At 41.4% G+C, this 20318-nt stretch overlaps 1 protein-coding gene across 2 annotated transcripts in view; it reads right to left on the bottom strand.

Annotated features, from left to right (window-relative positions):
- The window catches only part of LOC122936092 (cytochrome b5 reductase 4), a 356825-nt gene that overhangs the window by 67028 nt on the left and 269479 nt on the right, over positions 1-20318 (bottom strand). For both annotated transcript variants that reach the window (XM_044292106.1, XM_044292107.1), the window contains one exon: positions 5970-6120. In XM_044292106.1, the coding sequence (XP_044148041.1) occupies positions 5970-6120 (151 nt within the window). The remainder of the gene's footprint in view (positions 1-5969; positions 6121-20318) is intronic.

Here is a 20318-nt window from a genome sequence, read left to right as displayed (position 1 = left end):
ATAATCCAATTATCTCTCAAGACAGAGGGAAATCACCAATACACATGTGGGGACAACAGAACAGACATCACCATTTAAACACACAATGGCACAACCCTTTTCAATACACAGACATTTAGCATCCCACAATGGCACGAATTAGACCAGGAGTTCAAGTTGGTTCAAGTCCTTTGTGAACAATTAGGCCATTTAGGTTAACTAGCAGCACACTCTTCTCCTGGGTGGCCATCCGTTCAGTAGTTCCAATTGGTATGTGGGGAAACACACGAACAGGGGCATATGGACAGGAAATCCAGCGAAATGAAGGCAAACAGACGAACCAGCAATATAGGTCTATACGGATGGATCTGTCACAGTTTCTATGTCATATATTGTACCACAGGTTTGCGGGGCGGTTATTGCTTCTGCTATTGCTATTGAACATGGCTAGTATAGTTTCACACTGTCTGAATGTCTTATTCTCAGTACTCACGTGCGGAACCCTTTTGTCTATTATTTGTCCTTATTATTGTTTTTGATATTATTTCTGTAATTTTTTTCTTTTTTCTGTACTTGGTCATTGTGACTAATGCAAAAATTACCCTCAATAAAAATTTTATTGATTAAAAAAATAAAAAAATTTACTTTTTCCAGCCTCTTATTGCTACTTGTCCCAACTTTTTGGGGATTTGTTGACACCGTGAAATTTTGAATCAACGTATTTTTCCTTTAAAATGATACATTTACTCGGATTAAACGTTTGATCTGTCATCTACGTTCTATTACAAATAAAATATTGACATTTGCCATCTCCACATCATTGCATTCAGTTTTTATTCACGATTTGTATAGTGTCCCAACTTTTTTGGAATCCGGTTTGTATATTGTTTTGTATCTTGATGCAGTTTTCCACATTTATTTTTATTTATTATTTGTTTATCTCTGAAGTAGTGGATACAGAGTGTATTTATTAGCTATGTTCCTATAGTGGCTGAATGTTAATACAGTATTTATATTATATATAAATTTACATATAGTATAATTAGTGTAATATTGTACAATTATTTATTCTATGATCCATATGAGGTATGGTGATTTAGATATAGTGTATTGTACAGTATAATGGACATATATAGATATAGATAGAAAGATAGATAACCTTTATATTAAAAAATTATACAATATTACACTAATTATACTATATGTAAATCTATATATAATATAAATATATGAAATATTTATATATAATTAATCAATATAGCAGCAATACTGTATATATTGGTCTATTTTTGCCTGTAAACTTTTGGTGTATTTTAAAACTTACCCAGCGATGCAGCTGTATTGATTTATTTATTTTTGTTTTTCATGTAACAATATTATTTGTTTTAATGGTGTCAGTGTTAACATCATAATTCATATTAGGTTTCCATTGCGCAATTGTGGAGAAATGGATCCAACATTAAGAATAGACAGAATAGGTGTGGGAATTGTCCTGGCAGAAGGGGAAGGGGGGGGTCGGTGGGGGGTGCTGTCAAGGAGGAAATGATCAAAAGGCTTTGTTAAATACAAAATGTATCCATACTGTACATGTTGTTTTTCGATACTGTATTAACATTCAGCCACTATAGGAACATGGCTAATAAATACACTCTGTATCCACTACATTATATATCTGTATACTGTTCACTGCTCCATTACATATCTGTATACAACACTTCGTTATATATCTGTACACACCGCTCTATTATATATCTGTATGCAAAAAATCCGGTACAATTGCACCAGTATGATATTAATAAGCGCTATAGCTGGGTTTTATTACTGCCTGTGTAATTTTAACATATTCTTATATGTACTGAACATATTTTTTTTTATAAAAAGTTTCCTTGGTGAACAATGAATAGGAAATTTGGGGGGATGGGTGCGCGCATTGTACGGCAACTGGGTTAATGGAAATTCAATGCCACAGTCTTTGTACTCCTTCCTCCTCTTTTCTACCTATCTATGTACATTATACTGTACAAAACACTATATCTAATTCACACTTTTATTAACTAATGTTGATTTATTGATATCTATGGTATGGAAAACATATTTTAGCAGCCCCCTTTATGTTTAAAGCCGAGATGCTGTCATTTTTTTCTTTTTCTTTTATTGTCCCCTAAAATAAATATTGGGGACAGGGGAAAATGCTAATACAAGATATATATATATATATATATATATATATATATATATATATATATATATATATATATCTATACACACACATGGAAAATGCCCACCAACCGCATAAATGTAATAAAATGCCGCAATGAAAGATGGAGTAACCCCCTTTTTTTTTTTTTTTTTTTTTTTAAATGGTACTCCATATACAGGTTTTGCTATGGACATGAGATATGACCCGATCCAGCCCACAGTTTTCTGATACCGGCTTGTTAACAGCGGCGATATCGGAGTGTGTTCTTATGAGTTATCATACAGCAATGCTGCGATTTTTTTATATTTATTAAATAGAATTGAACAAAGGTTTTTGTGAGAACGCCCCACTGTCCTGTTACTATTTTATTGGCTTACTGGCGGAAGTGTTGCTGCATTGTAGAAGATGCAGTGGGGTACAGGACAGTACAGTTGGGTGTAGTGGGGCAGAGGACAGCACAGTCAGGTGCGGTGGGGCACAGGACAGTACAGTCGGGTGCAGTGGGGCACAGGACCTTTTTTTTATTTTGTATTAGATGCTAGTAAGCAGCTATTCCGGACTGTTATATGTGAAGACTTGTTTTATCTGTGTTAGTTGATTACTCAACTTACAATGGTTTCAACATACAATGGTCGTCCTGGAACCAATTAATATTGTAACTTGAGGGACCACTCTAAATGCAGCTGAACTGGAAGACCAAAGAACACATCTGGTTGGGACCCTGGCAGAAGAGCCCGTAGCCTTTGGTAGTGCAGTGGCGACGGTAGCATCGGTATGAACCCAATGATCTTCCTTCCACAGGGCATTAGGACTGTTTTTACAAATAGCCTGGAGAAACCCTTTAAGTTTCCATTCTTACAGAATCCAGGGTGAATGATACTGAGTTATTCCGAGTTTTTTTTTTAATTAGCAGAATTGCACAGTAGATTGTACTATTCTGTAATTGTAACCCGACAGTGTGAACATAGCCTACACATAGCATTTTTCTGGTCAGGATTTTTCATCAGTATTTGTATGCCAAAACCACAAGTGGAACATAAACTGAGAAAAACTACTATAGAAACAGTTACACGTCTTCCATGTTTTTGGCTTACACTGACTAAACAACTGCCTTGAAGACATGCTAATATGTGCAACGCTGGTCATGAAGGGCACAAGATAGGATTCTTTTCATCTGTGATAATTCAGCTGACATTAAATGTTTTACATTTTGGAACTAAGCCATTACAAAACATACTAAAATATATACTGAACAAAGTATTTTTATCTGATATTGGAACACATTGGGTCCTTAAAATAATAATCACAATTCAGTGGTAATAATGCCTTTGTTGTCCAGAGAAATATAAAGTGAGAACTGCTGTAAAATGCATTTTGTGGATCCTTGAGCTCTTACAATGATCACAAAGGAGAAGGTCGATTTCATAAAACATTTCTGTTATTTCTGTTCCCATACGCAGTGTACTCTGCTGATGGAATAATAACGGGGAGTTGTCCTGTCCTTGCATTACAGCTCTCCATATACAGTTTCATAATACATGTCCCATTATAAACTGCTCATTCAGTAAATGTGAATCTATCCTGAAGATAAAATGTGTCATGAATTTATTTGTGACATACAATAGAATTGGTTGGCTCACTTGTGTCACACCACAATGCAGGGAGCCAGCTGCGCTGTTTGGACCCAAAAACACTTAAGGAACCTTACATAATTACACACTAACAGGCACTTAAGGATCCCTGTGTTACATGACATAAAACAAAAGACTTATCTTAGACTTTAATTACTCAATGGCGTTGTCAAGGATATTATAAGTGATGGCCTATGCTCATGATGGGTCATCACTATCTGGCCGAATTGGATCTAACATCCTCCACCGCACCTCGGCCGATCAGCTGTTCTGAAGTAGCTTTGGCTCCAGAAGTCTGTGCTGGAGCTACACGGCTCCATCCACCATGCAGAGCTAGTGCAGAACAGCTGATTGGGGGGGGGGGGGGGTGAGCTGTTGGACCCCCGCGGTTCAGATAGTGACGTTAATATTTTTTTTCGTTGTGATCGCTGTATAGGACTCACTAGTAAATTTGTGGACAGGCCCTTTAATAGCAAAAAAAACAGTACTAAAGTGAGTTTTTCAGCACTTTCAGGGGCATAGCTAAAGGCTCATGTGCCCTGGTGCAAGAGTTCAGCTTGGGCCCCCTTCCCTCAGTGCTTTGTGGCCAGGGGCAGGGAAACACCAAGTATTTGTGCTGCCTGAGACAAAATATTTCATAAATATTATATTTAGGATATTTATATTTGTCCGTGGTTGAATTATTAGATAAAGTGATAGAACCAATTAGCTTGTGTCCCAGGACTACTACTACGGTTGGTAAGATCATTCCAACACTGATATATTGTTTTAAATCATTGTCACCATGTGGTCTATCTATTTTTTATTTTTTTTATTTTAACCCGTCTACAATACAAGATCCTGTAGAAGCTCTGTCGTCATCATATAAAGTGATGAGGCGAAGGGGCAGGGAAGGGGGCGTGGTTACCTTGACTTCAAACATGACTAGAAAACAACGCGCGCAGGGGATCAAGAAAGTTTTTTCCTGCTTTTACAGCACCTTACTGCAGGAAGAAATCATCATTATAAACACACTACTGGTTACTTCAAGGTACTGCTTGCGGTTTGGGGTGTTTTTTCCCACTGACCGCTTCCCTTTAAATGTGCGATCTTCTGATCGCTTGTGCCATAGACTGCAACAGAATACCATTGCAATCTGTGAGATTCTGATAGGTTTCGAATTAAGCTATGCTAAGGCACAGCTTAGGTTTTCCAGGATTTTTATACTGATAACCTTATCCTCAGGATAGGTCATCAGTATCTGATAAGTGGGGATCCGACACCTGGAACCCCTGCAGATCAGCTGTTTGAGAAGGCAGTGATGTTCCTGTGAGCGTCGTGGCCTTCTTGCAGATTACCAAGCACAGCACTGTACATTGTACTGTATAATGGCTGTGCTTGGTAACATGCTCAGCCCCATTCAGTTCAATGGAGCTGAGCACTATACCAAGAACAGCCACTATACAATGTCCCTATCTATATTTAACAAAAAAAAACAACTAAAATCATGTAGTTCACACACTGGCCACTAGGTCTAAACTATTTAGAGCCTTCCTGTTCTTTGAGTAGTCACATGGGCAATAGACACAATGGTCTGGAGGGGACATCGCTGACTTTTATGGGGGAGTTTTCTAGGCATGCTCTGTGACCTGTGCAGAGGTCAGGAGGGCGTAGATAAGCTGTGGTATCACCTATTGTGAATATTGGATCCTGTGTTATCTATAGAGGTCATATCTAGGATTACAATCCTGCAGGCGAACAACTTCCTACCAGCCCTCCACAGATACAACAGTAATAAAAATGTGATCTTCTACTACCTGGTAGCAAGAAACTGGATATGGAATGTATGAAGACATGCAGGTCACCACAATAGCATATTGGCAAGAGCTTTCTCTTTTTCTTGATAAAATGAATAGAATGAAGAACAGCAATTGATGCATTCTCTCCACTGAGAAACATGTAAAAAAATTATATCACTTGCCATTCATTATAATGACCTTGTGTGCCAGAGAGTGGTGAGGTTAACAATGTAAGTAAATGGAGAATGTAAAAAAAGATTAGAAGTGAAGTCTTATCTGCATTATGGGCACAGGTCATTAAACTTTGGCAATAAAACTAAGGCATTCACTTTACATTATGAAAAGATATCATCCATATATTTCAGCCTGTTAAATACAAACCTGAGGCTGGGTGAACCGCTCAGTACATTCTTCAACAATTTAACCATTGGTGTAAATCCGGTGCCAGCTGCCACAAGGAAAATATCCTCTATGCCTTCAATCTGGGCCATCCTAAAACACCCCTGGGGGCTGCTCACAGACACGTGGTCACCTGTCCAAATAAAAATAAAAAAATCTATTAAAAAAGTAGAGAAAACACACAGCGCCATACTGCTCCACTTCAAAGCTTTGCAAAAACACACAGTTTGGACTTCGGTGCTGTGCTAACAGCGTGGGGGAAGACATGTGCACATGCACAGCAGTCCTGACAATGTATTTCAGTGCAGCTTTAAAGAGGACCTTTCATGGGTCCAGACATTATGAAATAAGCAGCAGGTCATGTAGGGCATAGTCCATGGATGTAAGATCTCTTACAATTTTTGTGGGCGCCGCTCCTTTCCGCTGTTGTGGCCTCCGTTCACTTTGCCCGTCTGATACGCTAATGAATAGCATCGGTACAGGGAGAGGAGACGCCAGGGTTTCTCAATGGGTGTCTCCTTCTCCATGGCTGTAGCGCTGTCCAATCACAGTGGAGAGTGATTGGATCGTGCTACAGTCAGGAAGAAGGAGAAGCCCATTGAGAAACAGGACAGTCTCCTCCTCCCTGTACCGATGCTATTCATTAGCTCTGGCTGTATGTTTAGGGTGGTTGTCCTGATGAAAGATGAACCTCTGATCAGAATTTTGTGTATAGAGCTGAGGACATGGGTTGCTAGATGGCCGCTAGCACATCCGCAATACCCAGTCCCCATAGCTCTGTGTGCTTTTATTGTGTAAAAAAAACGATTTGATACACATGCAAATTAACCTGAGATGAGTCCTGTACGTGAGATGAGTCAGGGACAGGACTCATCTCAGGTTAATTTGCATATCTAGCAAATCGGTTTTTTTACACAATAAAAGCACACAGAGCTATGGGGACTGGGTATTGCAGATGTGCTAGCGGCCATCTATCAACCCATGTCCTCAGCGCTATACACAAAACCCAGGTGACAGGTTCCCTTTAAGTCTTTTGCAGCCTCTACCAGGTTTTCCTCCAGGAGTACACTGTATTCAACTACATCCATCTTCCCATCAACTCTGACCAACTTCCCTGTCCCTGCTGAAGAAAAGCACCCCACAGCATGATGCTGCCACCAACATGTTTCACTGTGGGGCTGGTTTGTTCAGTGTGATGTGCTGTGTAAGGCCTCGTCCACACTTCCATTTTTCACTTACGTGTACTGTCTGCATTTTCCATGGACAGCAAACATACCCACTGATTTAAAATGTGTCTGTTCACACATCAGCATTTTTTACTGACCATGGATCATTTAAAAAAAATCACGGAGACATGCACTACTTTGGTCCATGAGGCGGACCAAACACGCCCATTGAAGTCTATGGGACAGTGAAAATCATGGACGCAATATGGATGGCATCCATGGTGCATCCGTTTTTCATGGAGAACAGGAAAAGCTATTGAAATTAATTTTCAGCTGAGCAACGTCCATGGATGAGGGTAAAATCGGACACGAGCACCATCCAAGGCTCAATCACAGACATGTTTACGGATTAAATAAGGATGCAATTTTTACATGTGTAATACTGACATGGAAATGTGAATGAGGCTTTAGTTTTCCGCCACACATAGCATTTTGTGCATTTAGGGCTCGCAAGTGCCCAGGAGCGGCGTTCGGGCTGGAAGTGCCCAGGCCGCTCTGCCTTCTTCTCACATAACCCCTCTCCAGCCTGTTGCTTGGCCCGCCCTGTAAGCCTCTTGCGTCATCCAGTGTACTGGCCGAGATACCGCCGGCGCATGTGATGACCATTGTGGTCAGCAGCATCGCTTCATGCAGTGCGCATGTGCCGGCGGGATCTCAGCCAGTACACTAGATGACGCAAGAGGTTTAGAGGGCGGGCAAAGCAACAGGCTGGGGAGGAGTTACCTGAGAAGAGGGCAGAGCGGGCCGGAACGTCGCAACTGGGCACTTGTGAGCCCTCATTTAGATATGAATAAAACTGCATTTTTGCTCTAGTGAACATCAAAACAAAAGGACAAAGGTACCATTTGACTCATGTATAGTTATGCTACAGTGCTATGTAAGGTCAAATTGTGGTGACTCCTTTTAATAAGTGAACCAAGCATGTGTTTTTCTCCGTGAAACAACAAGAGAATTGTCCCAAACAAAATAGTGGCAAAGTACAGTTCCAGTCTTAGTGGGGTGCTGTGTCTTTAAATAGCAGTTCGCAATAACTGCAGATGTAATATTACAGTACTACAATATAACAAGGTGATGAATACTTGCAGAATACAATGTTATCTCCATAGAAACTTGACCCAGTGTTACAATATCTGTTCACGCAAAAATATAAATGGTCACCTGACCAGACAAATCCCACTTGGGGCCCACTCCTTATATTTAATATATTAAAACTTAGCTTTTAATTTAGACTCACTTAAAACGACAAAAATAAGAAATAACCAAAACAAAAATTGTTAAAAAATATTAACTGGTCGCTGGGAGAACTGCTATTCAGTATACAAGTTTGTGTATCTCAAAGGAAGAACAGGGTTTGTAATGTAGGACTGTGTGAGTGATAACAGGAGATATATTTCTCTGATTATTTCAGATTATTTTTTTTTTTTTTTACTTTGTTATTATTGGAGATGGCCTTGCGGTTCGCCCGGCGGTCGTATCGTGGCAAACTTTGCTCGTTCATGGTACAGGCGAACATATGGCGATGTCTGCCAGTGCCATATTCTTTTGCATTGTGCAGAGGTTTTACCCATGACACATCCATCAGGTGGTACAGGACAGCCAATTGAGACGTTTCAGCACATGGACATACCTTATAAATAAACTAGATCTGGCAGCCATTTTACATTCAGTCTTTTGCCAGTGTAGGGAGATGTTGCAGTGTAGGGAGCAGGGACAGACTGTTAGGGACACCAAACACTAGCTAAAATAGGGCCACAAAAGTCCTTTTAAGGACTGGTATAAGTGTGCTATCGATAGGTGTGACATACAGAGGGGTGTAATATACTTATAATATACATTTCTAACATAGAAAGTATATTATAGTGCATTTGTATTGTGCAGCAGTGGTGAGCGGTTCTGCTGCGATACTGCTGCTATACAGAGTGACAAAAGCTATTGGAACAACTAATTGCAACTGGTGTGATATACCAGTTGCCCCCCTCCCCCCCAAAAAAAATTATTGAGGCAGGGGTGTGATATACCTATAATATAATTTCTATATAGTGCATTTGTAATGTGCAGCAGTTGTGTGCGGTTCTGCTGACATACCACAGCTATACAGAGATACAAACGCTATTGGAACAACTAATTGCAACTGGTGTAATATACCTGTTGCCCCCCAAAAAACTGATTAAGGGGTTTAATATGGGGTTTAATATACCTGCTTCCAGCAAAGTCATTAAGGGGTTCTATATACCTGCTTCCACAAATACTGCTCTTCTATAGGGACTTTATGACACTGTAATTTTGAAAATGACAGGCAGAGGAAGAGGCAGGCCATTCCGCAGGGGTGGTATGTGTCAAGCAGGTACACCAGGTCGGAACCTAAGTGGGAAGTGGGAAGAAAGAGGAGGTAACAACTGACGCCACCCAGCGACTGACTACTGTACCCAGATTAGCCCAAGGAGGGTGGTCCCCGCTGTTGCTGCCTACTCAGAGATCTCTAATGTCAGTGGTGGTGAAGGTGACGATGATGACGTGTGGATGGACGTCACGTCGGTGCCCACAAGAAAGGAAGAGGAGGGGAGTTCAGAGGGAGAGACGGAGCAGCAGGAGGAGAAGCAGACAGAACTCGTAGTGCACAGGAGGCAAAAAGCAGACTGCAAATGTATCTGGAGCAAGCCATCCACCATACACGGTAATATCTGGCGCTTCTAGGACGCTGACACATGGCTCCACAGTGTGGGCTTTTTTTTAACGTGTCAGCTGCTGACAATAGTGTTGCCATCTGCAGCCTGTGCTGTCCACGCATAAGTCGCGGTAAGCCCAACACTCACCTAGGGACGACCGCCTTAAGAAGGCACCTGGTCTCCCATCACCGAGCTCCGTGGGAGCAACACCGTTAGAACCAACAAAGCCACACTCCTAGTGCTCCACGTCCTGCCTGTTCTCCTTTTCCCCTCTCCTCCTATTTGTCCTCCACTCTATCTTCCACCGTGCCGTTGTCGTGCTCATCTGGCAAAAGGTAGACTTCCGTTGCCCAAGTGTTCAAACGTAAAAAGTTGATGACGCCGGATAACCCTCTTGCCTAACGGCTGACCGTCGGCTTGTAGGAACTGCTAGCCCGCCAACTACTGCCATATAAACTGGTGGACTTGGAGGCCTTTAGAAAATTTGTGGCCATTGGCACACCACAATGAAAGATCACCGGAAGGAAATATTTCTTCCAGAAGGGCATCCCAGAGCTATATGGCCATGTTCAGCGGCAAGTGAATGTATCTGTGGCATACAGTGTCGGTGCCAAGATACATCTGACCACAGACACATGGTCTAGCAAACACAGGCAGGGAAGGTACATAACTTTTACTGGGTGAACCTTCTGATGGCTGTCAAGCATGCAACCAGTGGCACCTGTGTGGATTTGGTGTTACCACCACGGATTGCATGCAGGCCTACCTCTTCCCCTCCTCCTATTCCATCCTCCGTACCCTCTTTGGCTGATTCCTCCTTTTCCACTGCTACCGACTCATCCGCTGCACCCGCCCAGCTCCCCAGAACCTATTCGACGTGCCAGGTGAGACGTTGCTATGCTGTGCCTAGAAGCCAAGAGCCACACCTTTCCTGCACTCCTTTCAGCTCTGCGATCACAAACCGATCAGTGGCTAACCCCCCTCAATTTGACAATTGTGGTAAAGTGGTGTGCGACAACGGTGCCAATCTGCTGAGCACGCTGAAACAGGGCAAAATGACACACGTGCCGTGCATGGCACACGTCCTGAACTTAGTAGTGCAGCGATTTGTTGCCAAATACCCCGGGGTCCAGGACATCTTGCGGCAGGTCAGGAAAATCTCTGGCCATTTTAGAAAAACTTACACGGCAATGGCTCGCTGTGCTAACGTTCAGCGGTGACACCACCTGCTCGTCAGACGTCTGATTTGTGACTGCCTGGCGCGCTGGAACTCCACCTTGAACAGTCGTGGCCAAAAGTTTTGAGAATTACATAAATATTGGAAATTGGAAAAGTTGCTGCTTAAGTTTGTATAATAGCAATTTGCATATACTCCAGAATGTTATGAAGAGTGATTAGATGAATTGTATAGTCCTTCTTTGCCATGAAAATTAATTTAATCCCAAAAAAACCTTTCCACTGCATTTCATTGCTGTCATTAAAGGACCTGCTGAGATCATTTCAGCAATCGTCTTGTTAACTCAGGTGAGAATGTTGACGAGCACAAGGCTGGAGATCATTATGTCAGGCTGATTGGGTTAAAATGGCAGACCTGTTAAAAAGAGGGTGATGCTTGAAATCATTGTTCTTCCATTGTTAACCATGGTGACCTGCAAAGAAATGCGTGCAGCCATCATTGCGTTGCATAAAAATGGCTTCACAGGCAAGGATATTGTGGCTACTAAGATTGCACCTCAATCAACAATTTATAGGATCATCAAGAACTTCAAGGGAAGAGGTTCAATTCTTGTTAAGAAGGCTTCAGGGCATCCAAGAAAGTCCAGCAAGCGCCAGGATCATCTCCTAAAGAGGATTCAGCTGCGGGATCGGCGTGCCACCAGTGAAGAGCTTGCTCAGGAATTGCAGCAGGCAGGTGTGAGCGCATCTGCACGCACAGTGAGGAGTAGACTTTTGGAAGATGGCCTGGTTTCAAGAAGGGCAGCAAAGAAGTCACTTCTCTCCAAAAAAAACATCAGGGACAGATTGATCTTCTGCAGAAAATATGGTGAATGGACTGCTGAGGACTGGGGCAAAGTCATATTCTCCGATGAAGCCTCTTTCCGATTGTTTGGGGCATCAGGAAAAAGGCTTGAAGAAAAGGTGAGCGCTACCATCAGTCCTGTGTCATTCCAACAGTAAAGCATCCTGAGACCATTCATGTGTGGGGTTGCTTCTCATCCAAGGGAGTGGGCTCACTCACAATTTTGCCCAAAAACACATCCATGAATAAAGAATGGTACCAAAACACCCTCCAACAGCAACTTCTTCCAACAATCCAACAACAGTTTGGTGAAGAACAATGCATTTTCCAGCACAATGGAGCACCGTGCCATAAGGCAAAAGTGATAACTAAGTGGCTCGGGGACCAAAATGTTGACATTTTGGGTCCATGGCCTGGAAACTCCCCAGATATTAATCCCATTGAGAACTTGTGGTCAATCCTCAAGAGGCAAGTGGACAAACAAAAACCCACTAATTCTGACAAACTCCAAGAAGTGATTATGAAAGAATGGGTTGCTATCAGTCAGGAATTGGCACAGAAGTTGATTGAGAGCATGCCCAGTGGAAATGCAGAGGTCCTGAAAAAGAAGGGCCAACACTGCAAATACTGACTCTTTGCATAAATGTCATGTAATTGTCGATAAAAGCCTTTGAAAGGCATGAAGTGCGTGTAATTATATTTCACTACATCACAGAAAAGTAGTTTAGCAGCAATCTTTGAAAACTAATATTTGTGTCATTCTCAAAACCTTTGGCCACGACTGTATATGCTTGATAGGCTGCTCCAGCAGAAACATGCCATTAATGACTACCTGTACAAACTCTGCAGCAGGACAGGTTCTGGGGAGCTTGTTTTTTTTTTCACCGCGCCAGTGGCTGCTCATGCGCGACGCATGCAGACTTCTACAGCCATTTGATGAGATCACCAAACTGGTCAGTCGCAGCCAGGGACGCCATCAGTGACATCGTACCTTATGCCTTCTTTCTGGAGCGTGCATTGCATCGTGTCATTGATCAAGCCGTTGAGAAGCAGGAAGATGAGTAAGTCGCAATGCTGAATGAATTCCCGGGGGGTGGGGGGCTACTCCATCTGAGACAAGTCAGCAGGAGTCTGAAGAGGAGTCAGAGGAGGATGGATGATGCCTGGGGGGAGGAGGAGGAGCAAGAAGAGCAGGTTTTAAACTTTTCTGAGATCCTTGGTGTTGTCCGTGGCTGGGGGGAGTAGACAGAGGATGACATTCTCCTGGGCGATGGGCAGGAGCCAGGCCGCTCCACGACTTCCAATTTAGTGCAAATGGGGGCCTTTATGCTCCAGTGTTTGACGATGGACCCCCATATTAAAAGCATAAAGATCAAGGACCAGTACTGGGTGGCAATGAACTTAGACCCACGGTACAATCACAAAATGGTGGACATGTTACTAGCATCACAGAGGGCTGTCAGAATGCAGCATTTCCAGGCCTTGCTTCGAGAGATGGAGCATCCACCCACAGAGAAACAGTTGCAGGTATCAATCCTACAGCGCATGCAAAAAGAGGGCTGTTTAAAGATGTGTTGGTCACTTTGGATATGAGATAATTCTTGCAGCCAACCCATCGACAACTGCTCTCCGGATCCAGCCTCAGGGAACGCCTAGACCAACAGGTGTCCGACTACATCAGGTTAACGGCCGATGTGGACGTTACGAGAAGAAAGGAACCCCTTGACTACTGGGTGTGCTGGCTTGACCTGTGGCCAGAGCTGGCACAATTTGCCATGGAACTCTTGGCTTGCCCCTAGTCGAGTGTCCTGTCCGAAAAGACATTCAGCACAGCAGGGGGGATCCTGACCGATAAGTGCACTCACCTAGCTTACGGCAGTGTGGATCTCAGAGGAATGGCTCTCGGAGGAATTCAACTCCTGTGACGACCACATTTAATTGAATTTCACCTATTACCATTGTGAAATTTTTCAAGAGAGGGGATTTCGTTAGCCATGTTTTTAATCCAATTTTATATTTTTAGTTCTTTTAAACATATGTATTTGACATGTATTTGTACTGGCCTGCAGTAAAATTGATATCCAATGACAGTCTTATATACCTCCAGCCACATAATCACTTGATGTTTTCTGTATGGTGAATGCATACTTTTTGGGGCCTGTAGTCCACTGGCCTGCAGTAAAATTGTTATACGGTGACCGCCTAATGTACCTCCAGACCCATTATCAATTGTTCTTTTCTGTACAGTGAATGAATCATTTTTGGGGCCTGTAGTCTACTAGCCTGCAGTAAAATTGATCTCCAATGACCATCTAATATACCTCCAGCCACATAATCACTTTATGTTTTCTGTCCGGTGAATGCCTAATGTTTGGGGCCTGTACTCTCGTGGCCTAAAATACTTTTTTTCTAGGCTCCAGCAGGGCACATTTTTGAGAGTTTCCCTTTAAGACACATAAAAATGGCCCCTGATTAAAATACATATTTCTTGTGGGAATTTTTGCCATTGACCCCCCTCTGGTATGTCACTGTTCATATTGTGGGACGATTTGTGCACTTCTAGTAAGTATTTGGTAACTGCAAATATGACCTGAAGGTTTTTCAGGTTTGTCTGCCATTAAAGTGAATGTGACCCGCCGTGAATTTGCGATCCGCGAACATTTGATCACGTTTGCAAATTGTCCCGGACAATGTTCGTCCATCACTAGTTATTATTTCTATCTCATCTTTCTCCTGTGACTCTGAATGCAATCCAACTGTGAGAATACAGTAGATTTAAATAAATCCCTTGAATAATTAGTAGTTTCTTTGTTTGGTGTTTCTTTATAATCTCTGAAGTCTCAGATGTATAGTGTTGTGCAATTTTGCACTGTAAAACACTTATCTACACCAACTACCACTGCTTATGTTACAGACTTATCTGCTTTATCTAGTAGCCTTTGGTTTAAAGGGGTTGTCCGAGTTATGAAAAAAAAAAAAAAATAATAATAATATATATATATATATATAGCACTGTAAATCTGATGGGCATATATATAACTGAGCTAAGCAAGTTTTAGGTAAAAAAATAAAAATAAAAAAATAATATATATATATATATATATATATATATTTCCTCATTTCCCCGGTTCTCTTCTGGCCCTTTGTTTACCTGCAATAACAACAATCTCTGCCCCTCCCCTGCTCTGAAAAGGGAGTGAATACAAGTGCTGCCCTGAGTGACATGTCTGCCTGCTAGGATACTCAGCAGCATGTTGTATGTGTAGGACTACAAGTCCCAGATGTACAATGACACTGCTGATACACACATAATCTTCTCCCTACCTGTTCTTGTGCAGAACTCCTCTGTCAGCTCCTGTGCCCAGCATTGGTCTCCTCACTGCCTACAGCTACTCAGTAAAGCCTTCAGCCCTGAGTCTGTGCAGCTGAAGGGGTTAATCTTTCCTGAAGTATCCAGTGGGAGAAAGACACAGGGCAGAAAGCAGCAGACGTAGAGCAGGGGGGCGTGGCCAGCACAGTGACGTCTGGTGTACAGACACATATCTGATATCTTAGGCTTTGTGCACAAAACATCATCAGAGCAGGGATTGAGGCTGACATCACAGGTCATGTGACCCTCATTGAACTCTGAGAAACCAGCAACTGGAGATAAAGTAAGTCAACTGTAAAGTCCTTTCATTTGATTAGTTAGAAACATACAAAGAACAAAAAAATAACTCGGACAACACCTTTAACTCTAATATTTCATGCAGACCTTTACTTCAGTATCAGCACAGCTGCTGTCTGGGAGGCCTGCTAATGATCTATGTCTCCTCCTGGTTTATTGCTTCCTCATTACTAGCTTCTGATACAATGTTTCTAAATACTCCTGTTATATTAGGAGAATGCTACAAAAGTGAAACATTATTGTGAACACACACACACACACATCCATATCCCTTTCTCCCTGCCTGCTTGAGCTCTCCCTATGATTCATTCACACACACATTGTAGTTTGAAGGATCAGTCCCTGCTCTATCAGATGAAGCTAAAATACTAGCGCTACCCCTCCCGACATGTTTCACAGCTTGTACGGCTTCAACAGGGGAGAAGGTGGTTCTTATAGTTTTTATCAGGATTACACAGTTTAAAATATCTGTTCACATTTCCACTGGTTGCCGGGTCTCGAGTGCTATTACCTGCCTACTGTAGGTTTTGCGTTTATACATTCTTTTTATGTCATTCTTGTATGTTGTACCATGTTTTGCAGTGATCCATTTGGTATCTGTCTTTGTTCTTGTCTGAGTATTAGCCCTGGTAACACAACCATTGTCCATACGCTTGATCTGTGTCACCCAGTTATTCGGGAGAAAGAGTATGAGGAATAGATCATTAAAACCCAATCCCCAAAAATATAGCTAGTTCAGTCAGTTTTGTCTGCGACTGCGTTTAGTTGTTCAGTTTTTTCCACGCGGGTGCAATGCGTTTTGATGTGTTTTTCCACGCACTTGATAAAAAACTGAATGTTTACAAACAACATCTCTTAGCAACTATCAGTGAAAAACGCATTGCACCCAGACTGCATCGGGATGCAATGCATTTTTCATTGAAGCCCCATTCACCTTTATGGGAACAGGGCTTCGTGAAAAACACAGAATATAGAACATGCCGCATTTTTCACACAATGCAGAACTGATGCGAGAAAAAAAAATCTCATGTACACAGACATTGAAATGAATGGGTCAGGATTCAGTGCGGGTGCCTATGCGTTCACATCACGCATTGCACCCGCGCACTTCACACTTAATTTAATCTGTTAAAAGCCTCCAGCATATGATACAGACTGCTAAAATCACTTAGGCCCCTTACACACGGGCGAGTTTTCTGTGCGGGTGCAATGCATGAGGTGAACGCATTGCACCCGCACTGAATCCGGACCCATTCATTTCCATGGGGCTGTGCACATGAGCGGTGATTTTCACGCATCACTTATGCGTTGCGTGAAAATCGCAGCATGCTCTATATTGTGCGTTTATCACGCAACGCAGTCCCCATAGAAGTGAATGGGGCTACATGAAAATCGCAAGCATCCACAAGCAAGTGCGGATGCTGTGCAATTTTCACGCACGGTTGCTAGGAGACGATCGGTATGGAGACCCAATCATTATTATTTTCCCTTATAACATGGTTATAAGGGAAAATAATAGCATTCTTAATACAGAACGCATAGTACAATAGCACTGGAGGGGTTAAAAAATAAATAAAAAAATTTAACTCACCTTAATCCACTTGCTTCTTCTTTTTTGCTGTGTGCAGGAAAAGGACCTGTGGTGATGTCACTCCGGTCATCACATGGTCCATCACATGATTTTTTTTTACCATGGTGATGGATCATGTGATGGACCATGTGATGACCGAAGTGACGTCACCACAAGTCCTTTTCCTGCACACAGCAAAAAAGAAGACAGAAGAGAAAACGGGCTGCGCGAGCAAGTGGATTAAGGAGAGTTAAATTTTTATTTTTTATTTTTTAACCCCTCCAGCGCTATTGTACTATGCATTCTGTATTAAGAATGCTATTATTTTCCCTTATAACCATGTGATAAGGGAAAATAATACAATCTACCCAGCACCTAACCCAAACCTGAACTTCTGTGAAGAAGTTCGGGTTTGGGTACCAAACATGGCGATTTTTCTCACGCGAGTGCAAAACGCATTACAATGTTTTGCACTTGCGCGGAAAAATCGCGCATTTTCCCACAACGCACCCGCCTCTTATCTGGGCAAAAAACATGATGCCCGTGTGAAAGAGGCCTAATGCATTTTGGATTAAGAAATCCTTAAAGGGGTTCTCCGGGGATTAAGAAAATGAAAATACTTAAATATTACTCTATTATAAATATATTCCCAAATACCTGTCATTAGTTATAATGGCTCGTTTTGTCTAGGGAGAAATCACTAGCAGAAACAAAATGGGCACTGTCCTATTAGTACACGCAAAACCTGTACGAATCACACAGGAGGACAAGTTACTTCACAACACTGAGCCAAAGAGCTGCCTCATCCTCCTCTCTGCTCTTCTTGTTAGGCATTATGTTCCTGAATACAGGTATTGAAGACTGCATACAAGAGCTGCTGATTGTTGGAGAATCAGGATTAGATCTGATGGTCAGCCATGTCTTAGTCAGACATCTTATATTTCTACCTTAAAGCTTAGCTCAAAGAGTCACCTTGAATGCTGATGTACTGTTGCTAAGAAAATAAAGGACCTTAGGTGATCAATTAATACATATGTTCTCTGTTTAGGAGTTATGAGATCATGGAGTCTTAGTGACATATTTATGTACTCCATAGCTTCTTTTAGATACTTTATTATTGGACATTTGTCAGCTTCTTTAGTCTATGGCAAACAAACACTTTCAAGGATAATGGAATCAGAGGACGATGGATAAAAGGTTAAAGATACATTAGATATCTCATACGTGTTAGAAAAATTTTATCCAATTTTTTGGGGGGGGCGTTTTCGTTTTGCGCTCCCTGCCTTCCCAAAGCCATAACTTTATTTGTCTGTTCACATAGCCATATGAGGGCTTGTTTTTTGCGTGATAAGTTGTACTTTCTAATGCCACCATTTAATATTGCATATGATGTATTAGGAAGCAGTAAAAAAAAAAATCCAAATGGGGTGAAATTGCAAAAAAAAAAAAAAAAGAAGCAATTCCACCACAGTTTTACAGGTTTTTTATTTATGACTTTCGATGTGCAATAAAATGGACGAGTTACTTTTATTCTACAGGTCAGTATGAATCCAGCGATACCTTATATGTATAGTTTTTCTTGCGTTCGAAAAATAAAAAAGTGGAAAAAAAAAATCAGTTGTATTTTTTTGTCGCCATATTTTGACCCCTATGACTTTTTTGCAATTATGTTTACGGGGCTGTATGGGGGCTCATTTTTTGCGGATACCATTCTGGGGTGTGTATAACTATTTTATCACTTTTATTTAAGTTTGTGTAGAAAATGAAGGGACCAAAAATGGCAAATCGGCCATTTGGACGCTTTTTCTGTTTTGCTGTTTGCCGTATGGGCACAATAATTTTATATTTTATACTTTTATTCTACTTTTATATTTTATACTTTTTATATTTTATACTATAGGCGTTTTCGCACATTGCTGCACGGCTGCTTCATTAATTATTATCACAGGGATCGCAGGTTAGTGAATGTTACGGAGCATTAGATTGCATAGAAAGGGGGAATATAAATGTAATTTTAACTCCTAAGACTCCTGTGCCCAGCCTTCTGTCTCCCAGGGAAGCATGGGAGGCTGAAGCACAGCATCTGCACAGCCCGTCTCCCCTTTGCTAATAGGAGACGGATGGCCCTTAGCAACGCACACTTGAAGAGTGCTGCTAGTGGACATTTCAGCCCCAGTTTTCTACCAAAAATAAAAGTTTTGGCTAAATAAAGTCTATTGCAAAATTGTTACATATCACTTGCCCTACACTTTAGAAAAAAAAAAAAAAAAAAAGACAGATATCCTTTAACCACTTCAACCCCGCTAGCTGAAACCCCCTTAATGACCAGAGCACTTTTTACACTTCTGCACTACACTACTTTCACCATTTATTGCTCGGTCATGCAACTTACCACCCAAATGAATTTTACCTCCTTTTCTTCTCACTAATAGAGCTTTCATTTGGTGGTATTTCATTGCTGCTGACATTTTTACTTTTTTTTGTTGTTAATCAAAATTTAACGATTTTTTTGCAAAAAAATGAAATTTTTCACTTCAGCTGTAAAATTTTGCAAAAAAAAAACTACATCCATATATAAATTTTTCACAAAATTTATTGTTCTACATGTCTTTGATAAAAAAAATAGTTTGGGCAAAAAAAAAAATTGTTTCGGTAAAAGTTATAGCGTTTACAAACTATGGTACAAAAATGTGAATTTCCGCTTTTTGAAGCAGCTCTGACTTTCTGAGCACCTGTCATGTTTCCTGAGGTTCTACAATGCCCAGACAGTAGAAAACCCCCACAAATTACCCCATTTCGGAAAGTAGACACCCTAAGGTATTCGCTGATGGGCATAGTGAGTTCATAGAACCTTTTATTTTTTGTCACAAGTTAGCGGAAAATGATGATTTTTTTTCTTTTTTTTCTTACAAAGTCTCATATTCCACTAACTTGTGACAAAAAATAAAAACATCCATGAACTCACTATGCCCATCACAAAATACCTTGGGGTGTCTTCTTTCCAAAATGGGGTCACTTGTGGCGTAGTTATACTGCCCTGGCAATTTAGGGGCCCATATGTGTAAGAAGTAGTTTGCAATCAAAATCTGTAAAAAATTGACCGGTGAAATCCGAAAGGTGCACTTTGGAATGTGGGTCCCTTTGCCCACCTAGGCTGCAAAAAAGTGTCACACATCTGGTAT

Source organism: Bufo gargarizans, chromosome 4, assembly GCF_014858855.1.
Source record: "Bufo gargarizans isolate SCDJY-AF-19 chromosome 4, ASM1485885v1, whole genome shotgun sequence".
Classification (NCBI taxonomy): domain Eukaryota; kingdom Metazoa; phylum Chordata; class Amphibia; order Anura; family Bufonidae; genus Bufo; species Bufo gargarizans.
Note: the sequence above shows the minus strand (reverse complement) of the source record. Positions and strands in the feature narration are given on the sequence as shown.